The sequence below is a fragment of the Coregonus clupeaformis genome, unplaced genomic scaffold, assembly GCF_020615455.1.
Source record: "Coregonus clupeaformis isolate EN_2021a unplaced genomic scaffold, ASM2061545v1 scaf0206, whole genome shotgun sequence".
NCBI classification, from domain to species: Eukaryota; Metazoa; Chordata; class Actinopteri; order Salmoniformes; family Salmonidae; genus Coregonus; species Coregonus clupeaformis.
Genome location: NW_025533661.1, coordinates 32,971 through 60,675, shown reverse-complemented (window position 1 = coordinate 60,675; position 27,705 = coordinate 32,971). Strand labels below are relative to the sequence as shown.

General features: G+C 43.0%; 1 protein-coding gene and 1 long non-coding RNA gene across 2 annotated transcripts; both read left to right on the top strand.

The window, feature by feature from the left end:
• Positions 1 to 12,488: 12,488 nt before the first annotated feature.
• Positions 12,489 to 19,933, top strand: LOC123484148 (transmembrane protein 131-like). The gene is made up of 7 exons (XM_045214161.1): positions 12,489 to 12,511; positions 13,223 to 13,404; positions 15,118 to 15,176; positions 15,275 to 15,380; positions 19,043 to 19,145; positions 19,385 to 19,523; positions 19,844 to 19,933. The coding sequence occupies exons 1-7, from the start codon at positions 12,489 to 12,491 to the stop codon at positions 19,931 to 19,933; spliced, it is 702 nt and encodes a 233-aa protein (XP_045070096.1).
• A 51-nt stretch (positions 19,934 to 19,984) lies between these two features.
• LOC123484155 lies at positions 19,985 to 24,221 on the top strand. Its single transcript, XR_006658415.1, has 5 exons — positions 19,985 to 20,013; positions 23,285 to 23,354; positions 23,474 to 23,591; positions 23,810 to 23,879; positions 24,140 to 24,221. It is a non-coding gene; the product is annotated as an uncharacterized LOC123484155 (long non-coding RNA).
• Positions 24,222 to 27,705: the final 3,484 nt, after the last annotated feature.

The following is a 27,705-nucleotide window of genomic DNA, read 5'->3' as shown; positions in this document are numbered from 1 at the left end:
TTTAAACGCGCCTCTATCTCGTATCGGCTTCTTTTTTCACCATAACCACTGGCCTCTATTTGTGTAACAAAGCTGCAGACCTGACCATCTGTCGCAGGTGACAAGACAATGTAACCCACTCACAGATCAGCCTCGGGTAGATTGAGGAGGGTGAAGGTGCCCTAAACGCTGATCTTGGGTCAGTTTAGCATTTTCACCACTAATGGTTAAGGTTAGGATTGGGGGGATGGAAAGCTAATCCTAGATCTGTACCTAGGGGGAAACTTCACCCCGGAGCCAGGTGGATGTTGCCATGGTCTCAGACAGACTAGCCTAACTGATGTATATGGAATTGTCAATGTACCAGCCTGCTCACTTATAGCCTAGGGCCCAGTGTTTCTCAATACTGGTCCTGGTGACCCAACGGGGTGCACAATGCACATTTTAGTTTTTGCCCTGGCAATAACACACCACACTAACCCACCTGATTCCACTTATCAACTCATCATCAAGCCATGCGATAAGTGGAATCGTGTGTGGATCCATTTGGTTTCCCAGTAGGGCTTGTAGTTGCCAGGGACCTATATTGCAATTCTCGCGTTTCTCATGATTCTATATGTATTGCAAGTTGATACTTAGATTTTATTGCGATTCGATGTTCCAAACAATATTGCTCACTGCTTCAGCATACGAAAACAAGTTTTGGTCAGTCATGGAAATAAAAGTTCTGAAAACAAAATTGGCTCCCTATTTAAAAAAGAGCACAAGCTATGAAGGAAAAATACTGTCGCTTTTTGTGCAGGGACAGCCAACTAGCGCAAAAAAGATTATTGTGATATTGTCGATACGATATATCGCCAGAAATAATATCCCGATATGTAACTATCAATTTATTTTATCCCCAGGACCAGGATTGGGAAACACTGAGCTAGCTTATGGGCATCCCCATCCATTCCAACAATCAACATGTCAAATAAACATGTTTATCAACACTGGAACCCAGCCAGGATTTCCGCTATGAAAATGTGTTGCCGGACATTTGACTGGCGGGATTTTAATTTACCTGACATTTCAGAAATTTACTGGACCCATATGGGTGCGCAACCTGATTAAGGCATCCACCCACGGTGCACAGAATGACAGAAATCACATTTAGATTATGGTAATTAATGTTAACAGAACATGCAAGTCAAGGATGCAACGATGTGCGGTCCTTCTTACCGAATTCTGATGTGCACTTTGAAGATGTTAGAAGAACTGTCCACATTTACTTTTCCTCAGCCACAAGGCAAGTAACGAACAGCAAAATCACTAGCCTATGTCAATCTACTATCCATAGTAGAAAGGTTTACCTATTCTATTGGTCAGCTTTGTCGAGAAAGAAATAGCCTATCCAAACAGACTTGGGACAGTTGTGGGACGATAGATCCCTAATTCATACAACCAGTAGGGCCTAGGCTACATAACCATTTTCACGTTAAAAAGCTATGTGTGATGCAACAGTTCAGAACGCTTAGCTTAACATTTTTATAAACTTTTATTTCTTCACATTTATAAGCGCAGCAATGTGCAGAAGGCAGTAGGCTACTCGCGAATGTTTATTCCATAATGCAGTTAGCGGGAAAACACCGTTGTCAAAAGGGCACCGCACATGCAAGCGGTTTCATGTGACCGAGATGAAAGTATCCGCTATAAATTTTGAGAGTATTAATGTGCATCAACTAGCATGGGTTGCTAATATGACTAGTATTGTGGCTACTGGACAGTGAAAAAGTTTAAAATAAAATAATTGTTCCACGGATATGGTCTGATTTTGGCTAGGCTACTTTGAAGTAAGGTAAGACCTGCCTCATAATATGTATTAAAAACGCTCAGGTTTCAAACAATTAAGTATATGTATACTGCCTCCAGCTCATTGCAAAGTGGTGTGTGACATACCAATGAAGCCTGCCTTCCGTTGCCTATGTATGTATTTGCTGTTTGAGATGCTGTAGCAGCAGCATTGGAGCATTTTCTGCTCAAAGGCTCTGTATCTGTATGCTGTACACGTTTGTTAAATAAGATCCATAACGAATATACTGTACACACGCCAACTTACGACATTGAAGACTCCTTGACAACATTGGATTCACACCTCTGATAGTTTTTAGAGTTGTGATGTCTGATAGCTATTCTTATTGAAGCTCAGAATTAGAAACCACCTTCTGTTGTAGCGGTGTCACTGGCGATTGGCTGCGTTGTTTTGCTGCATGCATCGACGCCGCTCTGCAGTGCAAATGCAGGGGCATGTTCATTAAGACAACGAAAAAACGCTTTGCAACGCCAAAAAATATATACATTTCTCTCCCTGTTTTCTTCTGTTTGGTGTCTAATAAACATACACAACCTAATAGAATTCAAAGCACAAATAAAAGGACCCACATGGGTGTCGATGAAAGCAGGTTTTAGTCCAACTCCTAACAGGTGCGGCTTAAGTTTCCCAAAGACACTGTAAAGCGGCTCTTTTAATAAAGAACCCTCATTGTCTTTGTCGTGTTTCAACTCGAGTTCCCGCCCAATGGGGTGTGAAGTGGATTTGGCAAGAGGGAGACTTCTGTTTAAATCCCCTTAAATTCATCATCTCTGACATCCCTCTCTGCCTTTGTGTTATATTTTGTATTTTTATTTTTTTACAAGTAGCAGGCTCAAGTGTCTCACAGAGGAGTCGAGATTTCGCCCCACTCTGGCTGCATTGTTAGGCAGGAGAGTCAGCGTTTTGCCAAGTCGCCCGAGAGCTCACTTGTTTAGAATGAAAGTCCCATTGGAACTCATTGAGTTGATAGGTGTACGTGTACATAAATGTGTTTTTTTCTTTTTGTCTTTCTCTAGCCCCCGCCTACGCGCGGGAGAATGGAAGGCCAGCGCGCTTCCAGCCGCCATTGTGGAGTTTGGGACACAGTGAGTTTATTTCCCCCACTTCCTGGTTTCATAGAAAAGGATTCATAAACATAAGCCATTGTAAAGACATTGATAAATCCTGTGTTTGGAGCTACTATAACCAACCACCTAATTTTAAGACGCACACATGGGTGCGTGAGACACCGACTCCAAATCACAATCCGACAGTTATAAGTGTAATGTGGAAAAAGCATATACCAAAATCAACTAAATATCTGTAACCTTCACCTAACCTTGTCTGGATTATGTCACCGAAGCTCCCAAGAAGAAGCACAGCCATAGAAATTGGTGATAAAAAGCCGTCAGAGAAGTGGAAAAGCTCTCTGTATAAAGCGGGGGACCTTTTAAACGCAGAGGAAGCCAAAGGAACAGACGGGCGACGACCAAATAAGGCCGTGAACAGCTCAGCTCTCTTCCCATCTGCGCGAGGCTGAATAAGGAAGAGGGTCAGACCAAGCGGAAAGGTTTAGAACTCTGCCTCCCAGCTTCCAAAAACAACCACCAGAATAGTGAGACTCTTTGTTGTGCTTGGGACGGCCTTCCCCCACTGCTACTATTTGAAGCTGGAAAAAAATTCTCAGTTTATTTCCCATTTCATTTTGTTTATCTATTGATCCAAGTATCCAATAAATATATTTGTTAATTAGTTCTGTTTCTAAATCTGAGAATTACACCATTGCCCAACCTTTCGGTGTAGATTAGAATGAATCCAACAAACTAGGAAACACTAGGTCCGACGATGTATCCCGCCCATACCTTATCGAACAGACAACGGTTGCCAATAACTGAAGTGTTTAAACATTAAAATCCTACACCATTGTTTTGCTACAGTGGCATCAAGCAAAGCAGCATTAACACAACCTAACACAAGCACAACACCACCATAAGGTGTTAAACTCAACCTCATCCCCGCCCACTAGCCTTGCTAGCCACTGCAACTAGGATAACCCAACGGCCCAGTCATTTTAGCAATGGCAATATACAGTGTTGATATGCAACACTAGCACACCCTCCTCAATCCGTTTACCAGGCAGTGCAGATCGAACCAGGCATGCCCAAACAGACCCTTATTGACTGGAAGTTGTGTCCCAAATGTCACCCTCTTCCCTATATAATGCACTACTTTGACCAGAGCTATATAGGCACTCTATTCCCTATGTGTAGTGCACTACTTTTGACCGAAGATGTGCACTACTTTTGATCAAAAGTAGTGTAGTATATAGGGGAATAGGGTGCCATTTGGGATGCACATGACTGTGACTCTTAATTGCATCAGGGCTCCCTCCATGCCTCCCCCTCTCAGCCCGAGTCCACGTGTTTCGTAGTATTTACTGTCATCCCGTTGTTTAAACACACAACACACCCCTGTCCCCACTACAATGCAGGTCCCCAGTCATGTGATATGAGTGGATAGGACAGGCGTCGCATAAAGTGGATGGAATTTCACTGTTGTTGCCATCAGCATTGAATTGAGGAAACATGTAGAATTGGGATGGTTTATAGAATAGGTATAGTCCCCAGTCATGTGATACGAGTGGATAGGACAGGCAGTAACTTTGCATAAAGCGGATGGAATTTCTGCTATCAACATTGAACTGAGGAAACATGTACATTATATAAAATGGATGTATTATAAAATAGGCAAGGCTAAAACACATCTATCTGTTTAACTTAATCACGCTAGGGGAAATGGAGTTTGACCTATCCAATGACTTCACATTGTACAGTAGCTCTAAAAGTTGCAATCAGGTATATATATTGCTTGCTTATGGTTATGATGACAACAATAGTATGAGGAAAGCTTGCACCTGCAGCTATTTACTTTTTTATCTGCAAACCTATCTTTTAAAAGTGACATTTACAGACCTGTGGTGACTACGGCCTTTGCTGCTGGACCCCCTTTTATTACAAAACACATCAAAATATTAAAAGGCTAAACCGAGCGCCGCTAAGCATAGCTCTAAAGGTCGCCATATACCTTTTAATAGCAGCCTGCACTCATTTTGTTTTTTTGTGCTAGATCTGAACTATGTCACGGTTTCTCCTTTGATGTCGGCCCCAGAGAAGTGTCAGATAAGCAAAAGCGCCTTCCTCGTTTCCAGGAAGTGCTAACTTGTCGTCAAGAAAATGGTGTAGGGTGAAGTTGCTCCTAGATACTGATCTTGAGTCAGTTTTGCATTTCCCGAACTAATGGTTAAGGTTAGGATTGGGGGAAGGGAAGCCGATCCTAGATCTGTACCTAGAGGAAACATCACTGTTAAAGGGACAGTTCTAACTCATGCTCAAGTGTTGATGCTATGTCAGTGTTGACACAACCGGGAACACTTTGCATTGAGTTGAACACTTATGCCCTGAAGTTACTCTATAACTACAGTGGTAACTAAAATGTAATCATGGTAAAACTGCAAATGAGGTAACAATGTCTAAATTGTACTTAAACAAAAGTTAGTTTCATAGTAGTTTAGAAATATTACTTTGTCGATGTCCAAATGCTAGAAAGTATTTTACACTGAACAAAAATATAAACGCAACATGTAAAGTGTTGGTCCCATGTTTCATGAGCTGAAATAAAAGATCCCAGAAATGTTCCATATGCTTAAAAAGCGTATTTCTCTCAAATGTTGTGCACAATTTTGTTTACATCCCAGTTAGTGAGCATTTCTCCTTTGCCAAGATAATCCATCCACCTGACATTTATGGCATATCAAGAAGCTGATTAAACAGCATGATCATTACACAGGTGCACCTTGTATTGAGGACAATAAAAGGCCACTTTAAAATGTGCAGCTTTGTCACACAACACAATTCCACAAGATGTCTCAAGTTTTGAGGGAGCGTGCAATTGGCATGCTGACTGCAGGAATGTTCCCAAGAGCTGTTCCAGATAATTGGTTGTTAATTTCTCTACCATAAGCCATCGCTTTTAGAGAATTTGTCGGCATGTCCAACCGTCATCAAAACCGCAGACCATATGTATTGCGTTGTGTGGGCGAGCGGTTTGCTGATGTCAATGTTGTGAACAGTGTGCCCCATGGTGGCGGTGGGGTTATGGTATGGGCATGCATAAGCTACGGACAACGAACACAATTGCATTTTATCGATGGCAATTTGAATGCACAGAGATGTCATGACGAGATCCTGAGGTCCATTGTCGTGCCATTCATCCACCTCCATCCCTTCGTGTTTCAGCATGATAATGCACGGCCCCATGTCGCAAGAATCTGTACACAATTCCTGGAAGCTGAAATTGTCCCAGTTCTTCCATGGCCTACATACTCACCAGACATGTCAACCATTGAGCATGTTTGGGATGCTCTGGATCAATGTGTACGATGCTCTGGATCGACGTGTACGACGTGTTCCAGTTCCCGCCAATATCCAGCAACTTCGCACGAGGATTGGTGCAACATTGCACAGGCCACAATCAATAGCCTGATCAACTCTATGCAATGTTGCGCTGCATGAGGCAAATGGTGGCTGTGTCCATCTCTCTCCATCTCTATCTCTCTCTCTCTGTAGGCCACTGGGGCTGCCAAGAGCTGAAACCATATGCATACACAACCCCAGCCAGGAACTCCCAGTGACACTGCTGTCAATGTTTACATCCAGTAGACATTTTCACATGCCTTCTGTTCCACAGAAGGGTGAGTGTGTTTGTGTGTGCCTTCCTTCACTCGGACGCTCCCTCCCTCTCTCACTCAACCACACCCCCGTCCATCCAGCTTCTCGCTACAATCTCTATTTTGCTTCCCTTCTCCTCTTTCTCTCTGTTTGTTTCTCTCCCTCGCGCCTCTCTCTCTCCCTTTCTCTCCTTTCTCTCTCACACTGTTTTTCTCCTCACTCTCTTCTTCTACTTCTCTCTACCCCCCCCCTCCCTTTCTCATGTCAGTCCCTTGGGCCACCAGTACAGCTATTGAAACTCTCAAACTGCCATTGAAACCCACAGCATTTGCTCTGCTTAGAAAATAAATTAAGCACAACAACGTTGCATCACACTCTTGACAACAGTGCATGTTACATCATTGCATATCACATTTTCTCCTATCGATTCCACACTGAAATTAACCCAATAATCATTCACACAAGGTCTCATTCTCAGCATGAGTCTCATATGAGTGGTGGAAGTTGTGTGGCTCCGTTTCAATGTCCTCACCAACATACTACTGAGAATGAAGTCATGCTAGTATGGACATTGTAACGTAGTCATTGCCTTCGGTGAACCCTGACCCCGTGTCCTCTCTTCTTTCAGGTGATCCCACCCCGAGGGAAGGCCTCATTTAAACTTGTCTTCCACCCGACTGAGGAGGGCAACATAGAAAACTCATTATTTATAAACACATCTGCCCACGGGGTGCTCTCTTACCAGGTCAGTATCATATGCTCGTATGACTACTAACGCTCCCTGGTCTGTGTCCCAAAAGGCTCCCTATTTAGTGCACTACTTTTCACCAGGGCCCATATGACTCTGGTCAAAAGTAGTGCACTATAGAACAGTGTTTTATTTGGGACTTATGCCCTGACCCACGACCAGGGGTCTGTTTTAATATGGACAAAAAAATAACGTGTGCCCGGTAGAAGGCATGTTTAAGTTAGTTTTGCAACACAGCAAGTAATGGCTGTGATGTGATATTTGGCACCCTTGACCTCTGACCTTTTAAAGACTCATCAAAGCAGATGGTTGTTAACAGAGTGACATTAGCACTATTAATAGTTCATTAAGGATTAGTTCATGGTTCTTGGTAGGGAGATAAGGGTGCCTAAGCCTAAATATATCCTGTTTATCAGTGAAAAGGCACAATTTAGTTCACCCAATCATTACATTACTTATGTTTCCATGAAATAAGCTATGGGTATTGTGATATTACGATGATCCACTCTCTAGGGTTGTATATGTCATGGCCACTATTAGCATAAGGAACATTAGTATGCTACCTTGGATTCATTCACTCCCTTTGTTTTGTGATTTAATATTCTGTGGTCTAGAATATTATCACTCCCTTTACAATGGCCAAGTAAACAAAACTCCACTTTTGTATTGCACTCTCTTCTGACACATTAAATGTCTCTCAAGGTAAAATAAGTAATTTTTTTAATTTATATGAACTGTCCCTTTAACAGTGATGTCCTTTCACCCAGGTTTTTGGTTTGGCGTCTACCGGGGCTCTATAAAGGGGGTCCATAGGAAGGACAGCGTCCTCATATTCCCCCACATCCAGAGCATCAAGCTGAGCCAAACTCAGGTACGTCCATTCCATTAAACTCAATACACTTTATTTATTCCCCAACAGGCAATTGTTCCTGGGCAAGAAAGTCAACAGACAACACATGGCAACAGGATAGATATGTTTACTACAACATGTACCATAACGCCACACACACACACACACACCATACCTACAAACAAAGACGTTTACCACAATATTTATCACAACATACACCAAGTAGAAGACTTGCTAGCATGGCCCTCTGTCCTGCTCTGCAGTGTGCAGGCCTTGCTGTATTGTCTGACATCTGATAGCCAGCAGCAGCTGACTTCTCCTCTTTGCCAGACCTGATACGGAGATAACAAACATACACACACACACACACACTACATACACTCACACACACTCACACACACACACACACACACACAAAAACACCCAGATGCATAAAAACACACTTACGTGAGAGGCATACACACACATATACAAGGTATATACACATTAATGCACGCACACACTCGCGAAGCATGCACATGCATGCACACAATCTCTGTCATATTTGTGTATACACAATCACACACACACACACACACACACACACACACACAAGAGCATGCAAACAGTCACATCACACATGCACTCGCACCGACTTTTAATAACATCAAGGGAAGGAGGAAAGCGGCACGAGGCTTCTTCGAGGAGCGTTACCCTCAGCAACAGGAAGCGGGTGGCAGTTACAAAATGTCAGCCTGGCTGCGTTCTCACAATCACTCAGACTTGATTCTAGTCTTTATATATACACAGTACCAGTCAAAAGGTTGGACACACCTACTCATTCAAGGGTTTTTCTTTATTTTTTACTATTTTCTACATTGTAGAATAATAGTAAAGTCATCAAAACTATGAAATAACACATATGGAATCATGTAGTATCCAAAAAAGTGTTAAACAAATCAAAATATATTTTTTATTTGAGATTCTTCAAATAGGCACCCTTGCCTTTACGACAGCTTTGCACACTCTTGGCATTCTCTCAACCAGCTTCACCTGGAATGCTTTTCCAACAGTCTTGAAGGAGTTCCCACATATGCTGAGCACTTGTTGACTGCTTTTCCTTCACTCTGCCGTCCAACTCATCCCAAACCATCTCAATTGGGAGGTCGGGGGATTGTGGAGGCCAGGTCATCTGATGCAGCACTCCATCACTCTCCTTCTTGGTAAAATAGAACTTACACAGCCTGGAGGTGTGTTGGGTCATTGTCCTGTTGCAAAACAAATTATAGTCCCACTAAGCCCAAACCAGATGGGATGGCGTATCGCTGCAGAGTGCTGTGGTAGCCATGCTGGTTAAGTGTGTCTTGAATTCTAAATAAATCTGTGTCACCAGCAAAGCACCCCCACACCATAACACCACCTACTCCATGCTTTACGGTGGGAACTACACATGCGGAGATCATCCGTTAACCCACACCGCGTCTCCCAAATACACAGTGGTTGGAACCAAAATCTCAAATTTGGACTCCAGACCAAAGGACACATTTCCACCTGTCTAATGTCCATTGCTTGTGTTTCTTGGCCCAAGCAGGTCTGTTCTTCTTATTGGTGTCCTTTAGTAGTGGTTTCTTTGCAGCAATTCGACCATGAAGGCCTGATCCACACAGTCCCCTCTGAACAGTTGATGTTGAGATGTCTGTTACTTGAATGAGATGTCTGTTACTTGAACTCTGTGAAGCATTTATTTGGGCTGCACTTTCTGAGGCTGGTAACTCTAATGAACGCATCCTCTGCTGCAGAGGTAACTCTGGGTCTTCCTTTCCTGTGGCTGTCCTCATGAGAGCCAGTTTCATCATAGGGCTTGATGGTTTTTGCAACTGCACTTGAAGAAACTTTAAAAGTTCTTGACATTTTCCGTATTGACTGACCTTCATGTCTTAAAATAATGATGGACTGTCGTTTTCTCTTTGCTTATTTGAGCTGTTCTTGCCATAATATGGACTTGGTCTTTTACCAAATAGGGCTATCTTCTGTACACCCCCCCTACATTGTCACAACACAACTGATGGGCAAGAAATGGAAAGAAATTCCACAAATTAACTTTTAAGAAGGCACACCTGTTAATTGAAATGCATTCCAGGTGACTATCTCATGAAGCTGGTTTAGAGAATGCCAAAGCTGTCATCAAGGCAAAGGGTGACCTATTTGAAGAATCTCAAATATAAAATATATTTTGATTTGTTTAACACTTTTTTGGTTACTACATGATTCCATTTGTGTTATTTCATAGTTTTGATGTCTTCACTATTATTCTACAATGTAGAAAATAGTAAAAATAAAGAAAAACCCTTGAATGAGTAGGTGTGTCCAAACTTTTGACTGGTACTGTATATATATTGTTTTGCAAGATGGTCATTGTTATTTCTCAGTATGGTTTACTTATATAATCAACCACTTATTTTGAACACTCTTCTTCTGTTACAACACTGAAGTTTTACAAGACAACATATGAGCTGCGTCTTAAATAAATGGCACCCTATTCCCTATATAGTGCACAACTTTTGACCAGTGCGCTATATAGAAATTAGGGTTTTGCTGAAGTAGTGCACAATAAATGGAATAGGGTGCCATTTGGGATACACTCAGTTTCTTCACTGATCTGGATATTATTTTATGAGAGGTTTCTTTATTACTAGACAGGGGTTGTGAGAGTAAAGTCGTTTGTGTACGGTGTTTGTGTTGCTGTAACACGGCCTGTTGAGCTGCTGAACATATAAAGAGGTTTAAATATAGACCGAGCTTTAGCAGCCAGATGCTAATTTAGTCCCCCCCTCCCTTTCTTTCTTTACTCTCTGTCACTTTCTCTCTCTCTCTCTCACCAAGTCATTGGATGAGGTCACTGCGTGTAGCTTTGAGCTAACCACCACTTTTGATATTAAATAATGCACTGTTACCTAAGTCTAAGGTCTTGACTAGTTAAGACTTGTGTTAAAATAGGGTCAAATAGATCTGCCTTGTAGTTGGGATAACCTACAGGTCATGTTAATAAATCAATCAGTTTTGTATTTAAAAAGCCCTTTTTACCTCAGCAGTTGTCACAAAGGACTTTACGGTAAATAACCCGGTCTAGAATCACAAAGGTCATAGGGTTCAATGACTGAGAGGGCAATAATGTTGTTCATGTATGTTACCAATGTTTTGCTTAATATAACCTCACATAATTAGTTTAGTTTGTTAATTATGCTACACATGCCTGTATTTATTTATTCACTAGCCCCAGTAGACTTCCATCTAAAATGTAATTTTGATCTTTAATCTGGATTAAACGTCTTCAATTTATTACGTCTAATCAACATGACCTTTCAAGCTATTCATCTCATCAAAGAGCATTGGGATGAAGGCTGAGTTTTCAACCTTGATTGTATGTTTCTGCTATTGACTCTATGTTCTCTGTTTTGCTCTTACAGGAAGATTCTTCCAACATCACTATCCTGGGGGCTACTGCTGGAGTGCAGTTTACCCAAGACCATATACAGCCAGCCGCAGGTACTGGGCATCTCAACCACTGTTTCACTATAATGTTGTCAATATGTAAATGCATTATTATTTTTCAAAGACCCAAAGACACTTTACATTAGTTGAAAAATTAACACTAGACAATAACAAAAACAGTGCCAGACTAAACAGAGACGCATATTTATGACCACTTTATATTTTCAAGACAACCTATTTGTGTTTAAAGGGCAAAACGTAAATTACAAAGGCCTTATTCCATGCAAACTGTAAGAATAACTTTGAGCGTTGTTATTACAGGCATTTTCATAACATTTATGGTCGCTTTATTATTATTTTTAATTTTTTTTCCAGCAATTGTCAATATGAGTGCTTAATACTCAACTGTGCGTACTCACTATCTTGTTGGTTTCACGTACAATCACAAGGCATATTCTCCTGTAGTCAGTTATAAGGCCTATTCACATGAATTGTGGCTGCAAAGTTTTCTGCAGAATCATTGCTCGTGATGAAATTGTTTGGAAGGTTATGTGTACAGGAAGTGTATTGAGTGAGCTGCAGTGTTGTGATATCTGACTGCAGTCTGGTTCCTCAAGAAGCCCCAAGGACAGCGAGACCACTTGCTAGGCACATAATTGCTTTCTCACGAGACTGTTAATTGGACAGGAGCTTCCCTAAACACAGGTGGCGCAATCACCACCATGACGCAAGCCCCAGCCACCACTCTTATCTCCCAAACCTAACCCAACTTTGTTTTGTTTGTTTGATGCCTTGTGAATACTACTAGTATGGTCTAGCCTGGTTCCAGATCTGTTTGTGAAGTATAGCCAACTCCTATGGTCATGGGGGATAAGTACTAATATGGCGTCTTTAGGAAGTGGCCGGTAGTCTGTGTGTATCTGTTGTATCCACAGGGGCTTGGTGTTTGCTATTGTAGGCCCAGGCCCTGTGGCGGCCAGCCAGGGATAGCGAGCTGTTGTTTCTAAGTCCAGGCCTGAGTCACTCCTGGTCCTAAGACGACAGAACCTGGTTTGCGCCGTGCTTTGCACCCCTCAGATGCTGATCTTGCAGGATAAATGGAGGGTTAGTGAGTTAGGTACAGTGCTGAGGGACTGGAGAGAAGCAGGTTAACACACACAGTTCTGCCTCTATGTGGTCCTCTGTAGCTCAATTGGTAGAGCATGGCGCTTGTAACGCCAGGGTAGTGGGTTCGATCCCCGGGACCACCCATACGTAAAAATGTATGCACACATGACTGTGAGTCGCTTTGGATAAAAGCGCCTGCTAAATGGCATATTATTATTATATTATTATGTATATACTGTATGTGTGTGTACACGCATGCACACACACACTCTTTTTAGGATTCTCCCTCTTCATCTCTTCCTCTTTTCCATTCTTACACAATTTTTCATTTTTTGTCACCCTTCCAATCTCTCTCCACGCACCACTCGCCCCACGCTCCACTCTCCCACTAATCGCTTCTTTCACACTCTTCATTCTCTCTCTTTCCTCTATTCAACCAACCCCTCCCCCCTTTCTCCCTCCTTGTTCCCTCTGCATAACTGGTATGCCTTTCCTGCCGCTTTCCCCAGGGGTCCTGCTTCCAGAGCGTTGAGGACAACGCGGCCGGGGGTGGAGCAGCGACTCAACCTCCAGATCAGGCTGTCGGAGCGCACAGAACGCCCCGCTGACCTGGACAAGCTCAAGCCCTACGTCATCGAACACATCCTAGTCCTATTGGTCGCCTCAGCGACGGGCCGCGGCTCCGCCAACGGTGGGTGTCGGGGGCTAGGGGACTAGTTTTTGGGGGAGGAGGTGGGGTAAGGCGTGAGAGCTATAGGAATAACTTAACTATTTTAGGATGTTGGTTGGTTTCAATAGAGAATGTTGGTAGTCTGCGGATTTAGGGACCTCTGCACCCCGCCTAAAGAAAAATCTGGGAGAAACACTGATTAGGATTTGGGAGGCTTACCACTGCTGCACCATTGAGCAAATTACCACAGCCAGTTGTAGAATCAAACATGTCCTTCCCCAAATTCTCATCTTAACCATTAAAGGGGAAACGGCAAAACTGATCTTAGATCTGCCCATAGGTGAGAGTTAATGCTGTATCCTCATCACCACCACACCCGATATTACATACACAGGACAATTAGTGCTCCCTTATCAAGGCCAGACTATGCTGTGTAGATTAGGCTACATCTCCCTGCTAGAAGATCCCTATCACACCAGGCATGTAGCCTATAGGTTGATGGGAGATTAAAATTGGGTTTGTCCCAAATGGCACCCTATTCCCTACATAGTCCACTAGTTTTGACCCGGTCCCATAGGGTCTGGTCAAAAGTGGCACTATATAGGGAATTGGGCCATTTGGAATGCAGATATTGTTTACTGTTTGGTACTAGGGCCAGAGATGGGTGATTAGATGTTCTTTCCTTTGATCTTCTGTCCACTGATTTCTACATCATAAACAACTAAGGGATGTTTTCCTGGCTTTCTCCATTTACATTTTAATCTAATAGCAGACTTAATATGGGTCCGGGAAACAGACCCTATTGTAAGTGGCCCTATATGCACTATGGCTGGAAGTCAACCTGTTTTCCAATCTTTTCATGTCAGTTTACTACATGTGTGAAAGAAAACATGCATCATTTGACATTAAAATGCTTTTAGGAAAGTAACATTAGATAGAACATTTATTTCTGTGAAACAGTACTAAAACGGTGAACTTAGTGACCCCCAATGAATGGTTGGTCATTCATTGGTTTGCCAATACTAATGCAATCGATGGAGGTGAAACGGCAGCACAGGCACTTTTTTATCCACAGTCTCACTTGCAGAGAAACCTGAGGTTGAAAGGAATTGCCAGAGCCAAGGAAATCAGCCCGGAGTGTCAACTCAGCGCTTTCACCCACCAAACTGCTGCAATGCTGCTGTAGAGTAGAGCACTCAGGTTTTATGATCGCAGCATATTGTATATGTAATCACCTCCTTTCACTTAATACTACTGTGCAGATCAAACCAAAGTATCACTGCTTTTCTGTTTCAAAACTGAAACCACCTAGTGAGTAACATTAGATCTAATTTTAAATTAATTGTCAGTCATCTGACCTCATATGAGGAGTTATATCAGTCAATTTTTGTATTGTGTACAACAGAATGGGATAGATGGGGCATTTACGTTCTACCTTGGAATGTGCATCATAGAGCATCAGCATTACGCTCTTAGATTATGTGCATGGAGTATAGGCACAGTACCTAACAGGATTAGCTCTCAATCATGTCAAGTAGCCCTGAAGATTACTTTGTTATTGACTGTGTGTGTCTAAAGGTGGGTGGATGTATCCATTTTGTGTGCATAGTGACACCTACCAGCGACAGAGAGAAGTGCAAATTTCAGTGTTTTGTTGGGCAGTATTTATTCTATTCTGTCATCAATGTTAATAACATGTCCATTAACCTATTATGTCTTTATTCTATCCTACAGGGGAGCCAAAAATAGGAATTTATATGTTGAATTCAGGAGGAAAGAAACTTTATGTGAAGGTAAGTTTCTGTGCAAACTCATGCAGAGTACTCATATGGAGTATATTTAATATGTATTCAGTATTACCCATGCAGGAGTTTTTTTCTTTTTTTCTTAGGAAATGGAGTTGTTATCCGAAGTGGATAGCACTCTGGAGTTCAGCCCAGTCCTGCTGAGAGCATCAGCGACAAACTTCACACAAGTGGCTACACTAGCCTGCAGAGGTATGTTTCAATGGAAGGTAGAGAAATACTGTGGTAATAATGTTGATATCTTAAAAGAAAAGGAAAACCTGCAAACTGCTCTTGATATGTCATCATCATTCCAACGCACCTGCAACAAGCAAACTCAGCTGTGCGAGAACTTTTCCTATTTTGCTAATGAGTTGATAGTGTGTGTGTGTGTGTGTGTGTGTGTGTGTGTGTGTGTGTGTGTGTGTGTGTGTGTGTTTAACAATAAGGCCCAAGGAGTTGTAGTACAGTGCCTTCAGAAAGTATTCATACCCCTGACTTATTCCACATTTTGTTGTTACAGCCTGAAATCAAAATGGTTTAAAGTGCTTTTTTTTCACCCATCTATGCACAACACCCCCATAATGACAAAGTGAAAACATGTTTCTAGACAATTTTGCAAAGTTGTTGAAAATGAAATACAGAAATGTCATTTACATAAGTATTCACATCCCAGAGTCAATACTTTGTAGAAACCGATTTGGCAGTGATTACAGCTGTAAGTCTCTAAGAGCTTTCCACACTTGCCCATATAGCCCATGTATTATTTTCAAAATTCTTCAAACTCTGTCAAATTCGTTGTTGATCATTGCTAGACAACCATTTTCAGATCTTGCCATAGATTTTCGAAGTAGATTTAAGTCAAAACTGTAACTCGACCACTGAGGAACATTTACTGTCTTCTTGGTAACAACTCCATTGTAGATTTTGCCTCGTGTTTTAGGTTATTGTCCTGCTGAAAGGTAAATTAATCTCCCAGTGTCTGGTGGAAAACAGACTGAACCAGGTTTTCCTCTAGGGTTTTGCCTGTGCTTAGCGCCCATTACGTTTTTATTTTTTTATATCCTGAAAAACTCCCAAGTCTTTAGCGATTTACAAGCATACCCATAACATGATGCAGCCACCACTATGCTTGAAAATATGGAGAGTGGTACACAGTACTACTGTATTGGATATGCCCCAAACATAACACTTTGTATTCAGGACAAAAAATGTATTGCTTTGCCATATTTTTTAGCAGTATTACATTAGTGCCTTGTTACAAACAGGATGCATGTTTTGGAATATTTTTATTCTTTACAGGCTTCCTTTTCACTTTGTTAATTAGGTTAGTAACTGCAATGTTGTTGATCCATCCTTAGTTTTCTCCTATCACAACCATTAAACTCTAACTGTTTTAAAGTCATCATAGAGTACCATAGTATGAGTCTTAATACCCATAAAACCTAGCGGTCAAACAGGGAAATGGTTCCAATCGCTTTTTCCACCATACATTTTTTTCCCATAGGGGATTTTAGAAACACTTAAAATAAGGGTTGTGTTTCATGTAGGCCTACCCTGGCGTGATGTTTTGATAACAACGCAACGTGGAGTACCTGGATGCAGCCCTTAGCTCTGGAGCAGGTTTTCATCAAGGATCTCTCTGTGCTTTGCTCCGTTCATCTTTGCCTCTAGCCTGACTAGTCTCCCAGTGCCTGCCGATGGAAAAACATCCCCACAGCATGATGCTGCCACCACCATGCTTCACCGTAGGGAGGGTGCCAGGTTTCCTCCATACGTGACGCTTGGCATTCAGGCCAAATAGTTTAATCTTGGTTTCATCAGATCAGAGAATCTTGTTTCTCATGGTCTGAGAGTCTTTAGGTGCCTTTTGGCAAACTCCAAGCGGGCTGTCATGTGCCTTTTACTGAGGAGTGGCTTCCGTCTGGCCACTCTAAAGGCCTGATTTGGTGGAGTGCTTCTGGAAGGTTCTCCCATCTCCACAGAGGAAATCTAGAGCTCTGTCAGAGTGACCATCAGGTTCTTGGTCACCTCCCTGACCAAGGCCCTTCTCCCCCGATTGCTCAGTATTTGGAAATAGCCACAGGATGGTTTTTCAATACCGTTAACTATTTCTTTGAAGTTTTCATTTGAATATTTGTAGCTATTTTTTAAGTAAATACCTGCAGTCAACTATGTTGAGATAAAGAAGATTGCATTTTCCATTTCACCTGTCACATAATTTTGAATTATGAAGCTGGAACCCTCAACGTGGTGTTTGTTTACAAGCACACAACACGAGAGCTGGAGTCTTGTGAGTCACTCACTGTTGTGCAGCATGTGCCAGGTGATCTAGTTACAGTATGGAATTCACAACTCAACGTTTGCCAGCTAGATATCTTGTATAAATTGTTCACAATGTGCTCATTAGCATTTAGTTAGCATCCTCTATGGGATTCTACATGTACTTGTTAGCATTGCTAACCTTCGGATTACAAAGGCTCAGTGGGGTTTAGAAATAGCGATCCTTGTGTTCAGTGCTGGTATTACCAAATATCCAGGTATGGCACAAGGTTGGTATGAAGGTATGACAATCTGGATATCACCCAAGCCTAGTTGACAGTGCATGTCAGAGCAGAAACTATACTCCGAGAGAATTGTGATGAGGCATATATCTGGGGAAGGGTATAAAATAATTTCTAGAGTGTGGTCTCCATCATTGGGAAATTGAAAAATATGGAACTACTCAGACTCTGCCTAAAGCTGGCCAGTCTGACCAAACTGATCAACCGATCAAGAAGGACCTTGGTCAGGGAGGTGACCAAGAACCCAATGACCACTCTGACAGAACTACAGAGTTCCTTGGCTGAGATGGAAGAACCTGCCAGAAGGACAACAGTCTCTACAGCACTTCACTAATCTGGGCTTTATGGGAGAGTGGCCAGACGGAAGCCACTCCTGAGAAAATGGCACATGACAGCATGCCTGGAGTTTGCAAAAAGTGACGTGAAATACCGAACATAAGGCAAAAGATTCTGTGGTCTGATTAGACAAAATTTGAACTGTTTAGCCTGAATGGCTATGTCTGGAGAAAAACCAGGCACAGATCATCACCTGTCTAACACCATCCCTACCGTGAAGCGATGGTGGTGGCAGCATCATTCTATGGGGATGCTTTTCAGCCGGCAGGGACTGGGAGACTGGTAAGGATAGAGGGAACAGTGGATGGAGCCAAATACAGGAAAATCCTGGATGAGAACCTGCTTCAGAGTGCAAATGACCTTAGACTGTGGCGAAGATTTACGTTCCCAATAGGGATAATGACCCCAAGCATACAGCCAAAGCAACGCTGGAATGGCTTCAGAACAAGAATGTGAAAGTTCTTGAGTGACCCAGCCAAAACCCAGACTTTAATCCCATTGAAAATCTGTGGAAAGACTTGAAGCTTGCTGTTCACCTCCATTCCCCATCTTGAGAAAATCTGCAAGGAAGAATGTGAGAAAATCCCCAAATCCAGATATGTAAAGCTGATACAGACATACCCAAGACAACTCAAAGCTGTAATCGCCGCCAAAGGTGCGTCTACAAAGTATTGACTCATGGGTGTGAATACTTATGTAAATTAGATATTTCTGTATTTCATTTTCAATACATTTGCTAAAATCTAAAAACAAAAACATCTATTTAATCAATTTTGAATTCAGGCTGTAACACAATGTGTAATAAGACAAGGGGTATGAATACTTTCTGAAGGGACATTTATGCCATTCTAGATATGTATTTAGCTGCTATCACTATGAAAAAATACAACTGTCCTATTTTAGCTGGAACGCAACTGCTATCTACTGTCAAGAACCTCCTACTTTAAAATCAAATGTTATGACTGTGTTCAGCAGGGTCTCTGCCAGGTCAGGGTAGAAGATGCTCCAGTCATATTAGCCTACAGGTCCTGGGGAATCACACAGTGAACACTTTCCCTGGCTTCCACATCACACACAGGTAAGACCATACAGATACTCTGCTCAAATGGATCATTCAATTGTATTTTCTACCCTCAAGGTGTGTTAGAGGACGACTTTTATGTTCTGTTTTTATTTATAAAGTATAAAATCCAGATAACAAAAAATCTCTAGAGAATGTAGTGAATGGGTGTTACATTATCAACACAATTCAAGAGACAGAGTGCCTCTCTCACTCCTATAGAGCACTTTCAATGGTTGTCCCTCCTCTCTCTCTAGGGGGTTGGAGCTGTCTAGTCTCTTCCAGGTGAGGCAGTGGGGGGCAGACCACGTGGACCTGTGGCTGTCCAACACTCTCCACTTCCCCCTCACCGTCCAGGACGCCACCCTCTCCCCAGAGTCCCAGGGCTTATTCAAGGTAGGGGTGGTGGTCTTATTTTGTAGTTGTGCTTAGCATCTCAGAAGATAGCTACATCATACAAATGTTGACATTTCTATGAAGTCGACCAGAAGTTATTGATAAAGGTCAACTCGATAGAAATGTCAAAGTTCAGCCCGAAAGCGTATGTGCAAAAAGTAGTTTGCCTTTTTAAATACAGATTGGTACAGGCGCTCAACTCAGCCTCTCAAAATTTCACAGGCTTGGTTTCCCAGGTTAAAATATGAGGTAATAAAATCTGCGTAGTTACAGTTGAATCAGTTGAATCTCCTGCTGACCGTCTGCCCCCTCAGGCCAAGGTGGTCAACTTCAACGGGCGGTGTCAGTGCCCCAGGGTGGCTGCTGGCGGCTCCTCTCCCTGCAGCTCCTCAACAGGAGCCTGCCCCTAAACCTGCTCTCCACGCCTCCTTGACCACTGGCCTGGGTCTTGCCCGAAACTACCCTCCACTTTCACTCCACCCTGGCCAAGGTAATACTACCAATGACTGTCTGCATACACAATCCTCCATACTCTCCATAGACCAGCGTTTCTTAATAAAAGAGAGCACATTTTAGTTTTTGCCCTAGCACTACATGCCTGATTCCACTAATCAAAGGTTTGATGATGAGTTCATTTGTGTAATCAGGTGTGTAGTGCTAGGACAAAAACAAAGATGTGCACCTCTTTGGGACCCCAGGACCAGGGCCCGTGTCCACAAAGAGTAGGAGTGCTGATTTAGCCTTTTATATCATAATGAATAAGATTATATGGACAGATTCTAGATCAGCACTCATACGCTGAGATGCCTTTTGAATACAGGCCCCGGACTGAGAAACACTGCCATAGACAACTGTCTATTACATACTACTACAGTCACGAATAACCACACTTTACACTATTACTGTACATTGTTCTGATCTCTATACTAATGTTTATAATCTGCTCACTCACTCCTGTGTTCTGATCCCTATGTACTACAGTACAGTGTGTATGTGCATATAAACTCAGCAAAAAGAAACTAACAACTACGTTTATTTTCAGCATACTTAACATGTGTAAATATTTGTATGAACATAACAAGATTCAACAACTGAGACATAAACTGAACAAGTTCCACAGACGTGACTAACAGAAATTGAATAATGTGTCCCTGAACAAAGGGGGTCAAAACCAAAAGTAACAGTCAGTATCTGGTGGGCCACCAGCTGCATTAAGTACTGCAGTGCATCTCCTCCTCATGGACTGCACCAGATTTGCCAGTTCTTGCTGTGAGATGTTAACCAACTCTTCCACCAAGGCACCTGCAAGTTTCCCCGGACATTTCTGGGGGAATGGCCCTAGCCCTCACCCTCCGATCCAACAGGTCCCAGAAGTGACGGACCCTTCACCTCCAAATCGATCCCGCTCCAGAGTACAGGCCTCGTGTAACGCTCATTCCTTCGACGATAAACGCAAACCGCCATCACCCTGGTGAGACAAACCCGCGACTTCGTTAGTGAAGAGCACTTTTTGCCAGTCCTGTCTGGTCCAGCGACGGTTGGTTTGTGCCCATAGGCGACGTTGTTGCCGCTGATGTCTGGTGAGGACCTGCCTAACAATAGGCCTACAAGCCCTCAGTCCAGCCTCTATCAGCCTATTGCGGACTGTCTGAGCACTGATGGAGGGATTGTGCGTTCCTGGTGTAACTCGGGCAGTTGTTGTTGCCATCCTGTACCTGTCCCGAGGTGTGATGTTCGGATGTACCGATCCTGTGCAGGTGTTGTTACACGTGGGTCTGCCACTGCGAGGACGATCAGCTGTCCGTCCTGTCTCCCTGTAGCGCTGTCTTAGGCGTCTCACAGTACGGACATTGCAATTTATTGCCCTGGCCACATCTGCAGTCCTCATGCCTCCTTGCAGCATGCCTAAGGCACGTTCACGCAGATGAGCAGGGACCCTGTGCATCTTTCTTTTGGTGTTTTTCAGAGTCAGTAGAAAGGCCTCTCTAGTGTCCTAAGTTTTCATAACTGTGACCTTAATTGCCTACCGTCTGTAAGCTGTTAGTGTCTTAACGACTGTCTCCACAGGTGCATGTTCATTTAATTGTTTATGGGTCATTGAACAAGCACGTGAAACAGTGTTTAAACCCTTTACAATGAAGATCTGTGAAGTTTTTTGGATTTTACAAATTATCTTTGAAAGACAGGGTCCTGAAAAGGGGATGTTTTTTTTGCTGAGTTTGTGTATACAGTGCATTCGGAAAGTATTCAGACCCCTTCTACTTTTTCCACATTTTGTTACGTTACAGCCTTATTCTAAAATGGATTAAATAAATAAAAAATGTATCTACACACAATACCCCATAATGACAAATCGAAAACAGGTTTGTATACATTTTTGCACAAAAAAATATTTACATAAGTATTCAGACCCTTTGCTATGAGACTCGAAATTGAGCCCAGGTGCATCCTGTTCCCATTGATCACCCTTGATGTTTCTACAACTTGGAGTCCACCTGTGGTAAATTAAATTGATTGGACATGATTTGGAAAGGCACACACCTGTCTATATAAGGTCCCACAGTTGACAGTGCATGTCAGAGCAAAAACCAAGCCATGAGGTCGAAGAAATTGTCCATAGAGCTCCGAGACAGGATTGTGTTGAGGCACAGATCTGGGGAAGGGTACCAAAAAATTTCTGCATTATTTAAGGTCCCCAAGAAGGTCCCCACAGTGGCCACCATAATTCTTAAATGGAAGAAGTTTTGAACCACCAAGACTCTTCCTAGAGCTGGCCGCCCGGCCAAACTGAGCAATCGGGGGAGAAGGGCCTTGGTCAGGGAGGTGACCAAGAACCCGATGGTCACTCTGACAGAGCTTCAGAGTTCCTCTGTGGAGATGGGAGGAACCTTCCAGAAGGACAACCATCTCTGCAGCACTCTACCAGTCAGGCCTTTATGGTAGAGTGGCCAGATGGAAGCCCCTCCGCTTGGAGTTTGCCAAAAGGCACCTGAAGGGCTCTCAGACCATGAGAAAAAGATTCTCTGGTCTGAAGAAACTAAGATTGAACTCTTTGGCCTGAATGCCAAGCGTCACGTCTGAGGAAACCTGGTACCATCCCTAAGGTGAAGCATGGTGGTGGCAGCATCATGCTGTGAGGATGTTTTTCAGCGGCAGGGACTGGGAGACAAGTCAGGATCAAGGGAAAGATGAACGAAGCAAAGTGCAGGGACATCCTTCATGAAAACCTACTCCAGAGTGCTCAGGACCCTCAGACTGGGGTGCAGCGACGCTCCCATCCAACCTGACAGAGCTTGAGAGGATCTGCAGAGAAAATGGGAGAAACTCCCCAAATACAGGTGGCCAAGCTTGTAGCGGCATACCAAAGAAGACTCAAAGCTGTAATCGCTGCCAAAGGTGCTTCAACAAAGTACTGAGTAAAGGTTCTGAATACTTATTTAAATTTATATTTCAGTTTTTAATTCTAAAAACAAGTTTTTTCTTTGTCATTATGGGGTATTGTGTGTAGATTGATGAGGGGGGGGAACAATTTAATCAATTTTAGAATAAGGCTGTAATGTCAAGGGGTCTGAATACTTTCCGAATGCACTTTGTGTGTGTATATATTCTCTTCCTGCACATCCACTCCACTCTGTAGAGGGCATCTCTCTTTTCAAGTTGACACAGTCAAACGAAATTATATTGATATGACATTCATCCAGCCAAAAATAACTGGGAGTGTGTTCTCTAATGGGAGTTTGTTTTGTGTGTTCCCTCTCCAGCAGGGTGATGTTGTGTTTGAAGCGGAGGGGGAGTGTGGCCGACCATGTCCCCTCAGACTGTCAGAAGCAGGTGAGACGTGCATGCATGAGTCAGTGGTATCTGCTGTTGGTACAGTGTGTGTGTTTGACTGATATTTTCAGTCTGCGCATGTGTGGTCCACTCAGGCTGTGTTGTATGGGTGTTTCCAGGTCGTGTCCAGTGGCAGCGCTCTCTCCTCTCAGACTCCTCCTCCTGGATGCTGGACAGCAGACTGGCCTCGGAGCTCTGCACTCGCTGGCAAAGCCACAAAGACCAGCTGCCCTGCAGGTGAGACACACGGTTGTTCACTTCACTAATTTACTCTATATCTAGTCACTCCTACACATACACACACGTATGAGGGCGGGTGGGCCACACACACACACCATTTTTCACTTCATTCAGTCACTTATACATTATCTAGTCACTCTAACACATATCACTTATAATGGCAGTGGGCTACACACAACACATCTACAGTTCCTATTTTCTTCTGTTCGCCAAAGGTGGCCCAGACTACCAGCGGAGACCTCGTCACCTCTAGACTTTGGTGCTATCCCTGTCAATGAAAGCAAGGTAACCCAAACATGTTTTTATCTCACACTAATAGTTGAATAGCTCTGTGGTACTTCAAGTCAACTATTCACCTGCAGCAGTTTGTGGATTTGAGATATAAAAAATAAATGCAATCTTCACTTTTAACATTAGAATGCTTTTCCATTACGCTGTCTGTGTAATGCAATGTCTTGTTATGTTATCTGTCAGCTGTGAGCCATGGAAACCAAATACAAATGTCAATGTACAATACATATTTTGAACTTTGAACTTTTCCCTAGGTTAAGCTGCTGACTCTGAAGAACCCCTCCTCCTCTGTGGTCTCTGTGGAGATCAGAGCCCTCTCCCTGTACCCGGCCCCCCCTGGAAGCGCCCTGACCTCCTCACCAAATGGTACGAACCCAAGAACACCTCCCTCACCGTTAGTTGCACAGGAGATGCACTCCCTTGGGTGCGTCTCAATAGTCTATAGTGGCTTCCTCTCCTCGCTCTCCTTTCCTTAATCTGCACTGAAGTGAAACAACTGGACCAAATCTGCTTTCGCCTATCCTACGTTTTGAGATCAGCGCAGAGGAAGGAATGGAAAGTCACTTCAGACTATTGTAAAAATTCCTTCGCATTAGTTTCCAACTCCTTAAAGGGACAGTTCACTTAAACATCAGTTGATTTTAGACAGAACTGCCCCTTTAACATTGCAGTTTCTTACCAGTTAGCTCTGAGCGTCCCTTATAGGTGTTATTGATGAGGCGTCTCACTGTTTGGCCTCCTACTCTCTCCCCTGTTTCTCCAGGTTCAACATCAGCCCCCTCTCTGTCAACATCAGCACTACAGAGTTCACTCTGCTGCCTGCACAGCACAAGGTAAGGATGCTGTGCATTCTTGGAAATGTAGTTTGTCTGTTCCACTGTCTGACAATGGGACTGGGGCTGCTGTAATGTATTAGGTGTAGGGTAGGGATGGGAGGAAAGAATCGATACAGTAGAGTATAGCGATATTATTTTTGCTGATTTTATATATAAATTGCTAGGTAGTTAACGTAAGCTAGCGCTAGTCGGCTGTACCTGCGCCAAAACTCTGGTATTTCTCATCCTATAGCTTGTTTTCCATCTTCTTTTTAAAACTTGTTTTCTCATGGCTCTCTCATTTCTCTGCAGCACACATATGTGAGCAATATCTCTGGAACATCGAATCACAATAAAATCACAGTATCGAATCGCAATACATAGTCGTGATACATATACAGTATTGTGTATTGTAATATCGTATCATGAGGTCCCTGGCAATTCCAAGCCCTAGTGTAGGGTGATGTTGTCCCTAGACGCTGATCTTGGGTCAGTTTCACATTTCACCCATTAATGGTTAAGGTTAGGACTGGCGGAGGGGAAGCTGATTCTGGATGTGTACCTAGGAGAAACTTCACCTAGGGCGGGAATGGATTATAATGAAATGACAGGAAATGTTTGAGAGCTCATTGTTTGCTGCTCCCAAGTGTGGTATTTTATTGACCTACGGTGGATGGCTTGCTAAGTCACTAGCTCTGCAGCAAACATTGAGCGGACATTCACTGTCTTTTTATTGCATTATTCTTTGGTCCTTATTGCATTTTGATGCATGTGTTTTAGTAAATCCTTCCTTTTGACACTCCAGCTCAGATTTTCTCAATTCACTCCTAGGGAATCCAGGTTAGTGCTGGGCTAGCACAAATATGTGAACCCCCTGGGGGTCCCCCCCCCAGGAATGGATTGAGAAACACTGCTCTTGTTATGGGGAAACTAATGCAGTCTTCAATCATTGGCTTCTCACCTGGTGTCCCAGGTCTGAATCGGTCCATGATTAGTAGAGAATGAAAGCCAGGGGCCGTATGTATCAAGCCGTCTCAGCCCTTTTAGATCAAAATGAATAAGGTTTCATGGACAGGGAAGACCTGATCCTAGATCAGCACTCCTACTCTTGATATGCTTGATACAGACGACCCCAGAAGTGTTTCAGCTGACCAGTTGAATAATCCTTGCTATATAAAGTGTGCTATGCAGTGATATATTAACAATTTCTGCTAACCCTCACCCTCTGTGTTGTCTGCAGGGGGGTGAGAATGTGAGGGAGATGGAGTCCTGCGTCTCCTCCTCCAGCCTTGGGAGAGCAGGGAGGTGGCCGTGGTGTTCACCCCCTCCGAACACAAACCCACCACCACCATCCTGCTCATCAGGTACACTATGAAGTACACCTCTACATTTTGACACATGTTCTTAGAAATAGTCTTCTGATATTCATATTTCATATTGTCATGTACATACAAAGGCAAAATGACCATATAAACAGTACTGTGAATAATTCCCCCCAGTTGTTGCCAGTAGTTGTAGTCTCTCGTGCATGCAAGATTTTGATATTAGCACTGATATTACACTAGTTGTTATTGCAGTACTATGCGAACACATTGCTTTTTACGTGATATTATTCCACATTTGTGGTTGTTTTTGTCAAAAATTTAGCCAAACTAGATGGCACCAGGTATTTTAATGACGTTTGCCAGATTTGAGTATGGTGCCATGTCCTGTGTGTCAGTTTTGGTGACTCGCTGCATTGGTGAACGTCTAGTCTCGAGTTGCCATTCTTTTCAAGTCTCGTCTGTCACTCTGCTGTTGGAGCGTGAGGAAGTGGAAGTTGGGGAGCTGAGTCTAGAGACTGACTTTCTCGCTCTCTCTCTTTTTTTCTCTCTCTTGGCCTCTCTCGGTCTCAGGAACAACCTGACAGTGTTTGACATGGTGACGGTGCGGGGCCATGGGGCCAAGGAGCTGCTGAGGGTTGGGGGCAAGCTGCCAGGCCCCGGGGCCTCATTACGCTTCAATGTCCCTCAGTCCACCCTCATGGAGTGCCGAGACGGTGAGCCAATCACTCGGTTCATTTGATAATTTATCCACCATTCTCTCATTGAGAGAAAATCTATTTTATGCTCCTAGTGGCAATCACAACAATCAATGTGTTACTACTCAAAAATATATGTTAGGGTTTGATTATACTGAATTTGAGTGCAGCAATATGTACGATGTATACAGTCGTATTAGCTAGAACTTGTGGCCGCGCATTAGTCAGACATAAATATGTTTAACAATATTTGAATGCATTACTAATACAGTTCATTAGTCAAGGGAAATGATGGTACTTCATAGTAATGGCAAATATAATTCAATACCTTTCAGGTTAATTGGTAGGATATCCAATTTGGAATTCAAACTCAATTATAAGGCCCTTGAATTTAAAACTAGCCTATTTAATCATTGCCTTACTATTAGTGGTGGTAGTTCTGCTGTACAACCTGTCATATTTTACATCCTGTAATAAACTCCTTTTAATGGCACAAAGCAGAATTTTTGTGAAAACGGGCAAATTTAGAGTGTCTTATCTGTGTGTTCTCCTACCTAGGCTAATTAATCATTGGTGGCGTACCAAATGTCACCCTATTCCCTTTATAAGGAAGTAATTGGTCAAAAGTAGGGACCTTGGTCAAAAGTAGTGTTATAAAAGCAATAGGGTGCCATTTGGGACTCAGCCCTTGTCTCGCTCTACTGTTCTTAAGAGTGTGTGGCTGGCTACTTTCATTTATTTACTAAGTTCTTTATGCATCGAACAAAAATTATCCCTCCCATCTTCCTCCCAGGCCTGCACACCAACAAGCCTCTGTTTGCAATCCGGAAGAGCTTCAAGGTGGAGAACGCCGGGGAGCTTCCCCTAACGGTCATGTCCATGAACATCAACGGCTACAAGTGCCAGGGCTTCGGCTTCGAGGTGCTGCAGTGCAGGTCATTCAGCCTGGACCACAACTCCTCGTCCGAGATCACCATTGCGTAAG

Bases quoted from the DNA above. Each gene is read 5' to 3' on its own strand.
- LOC123484148 (XM_045214161.1), top strand. From the start codon at position 12,489: ATGGCGTCTTTAGGAAGTGGCCG. The intron at 12,512-13,222 runs GTAGTCTGTGTG...CGCTTTCCCCAG, and splicing joins GCGTCTTTAGGAAGTGGCCG to GGGTCCTGCTTCCAGAGCGT. The intron at 19,146-19,384 runs GTAAGACCATAC...CTCTCTCTCTAG, and splicing joins GGCTTCCACATCACACACAG to GGGGTTGGAGCTGTCTAGTC.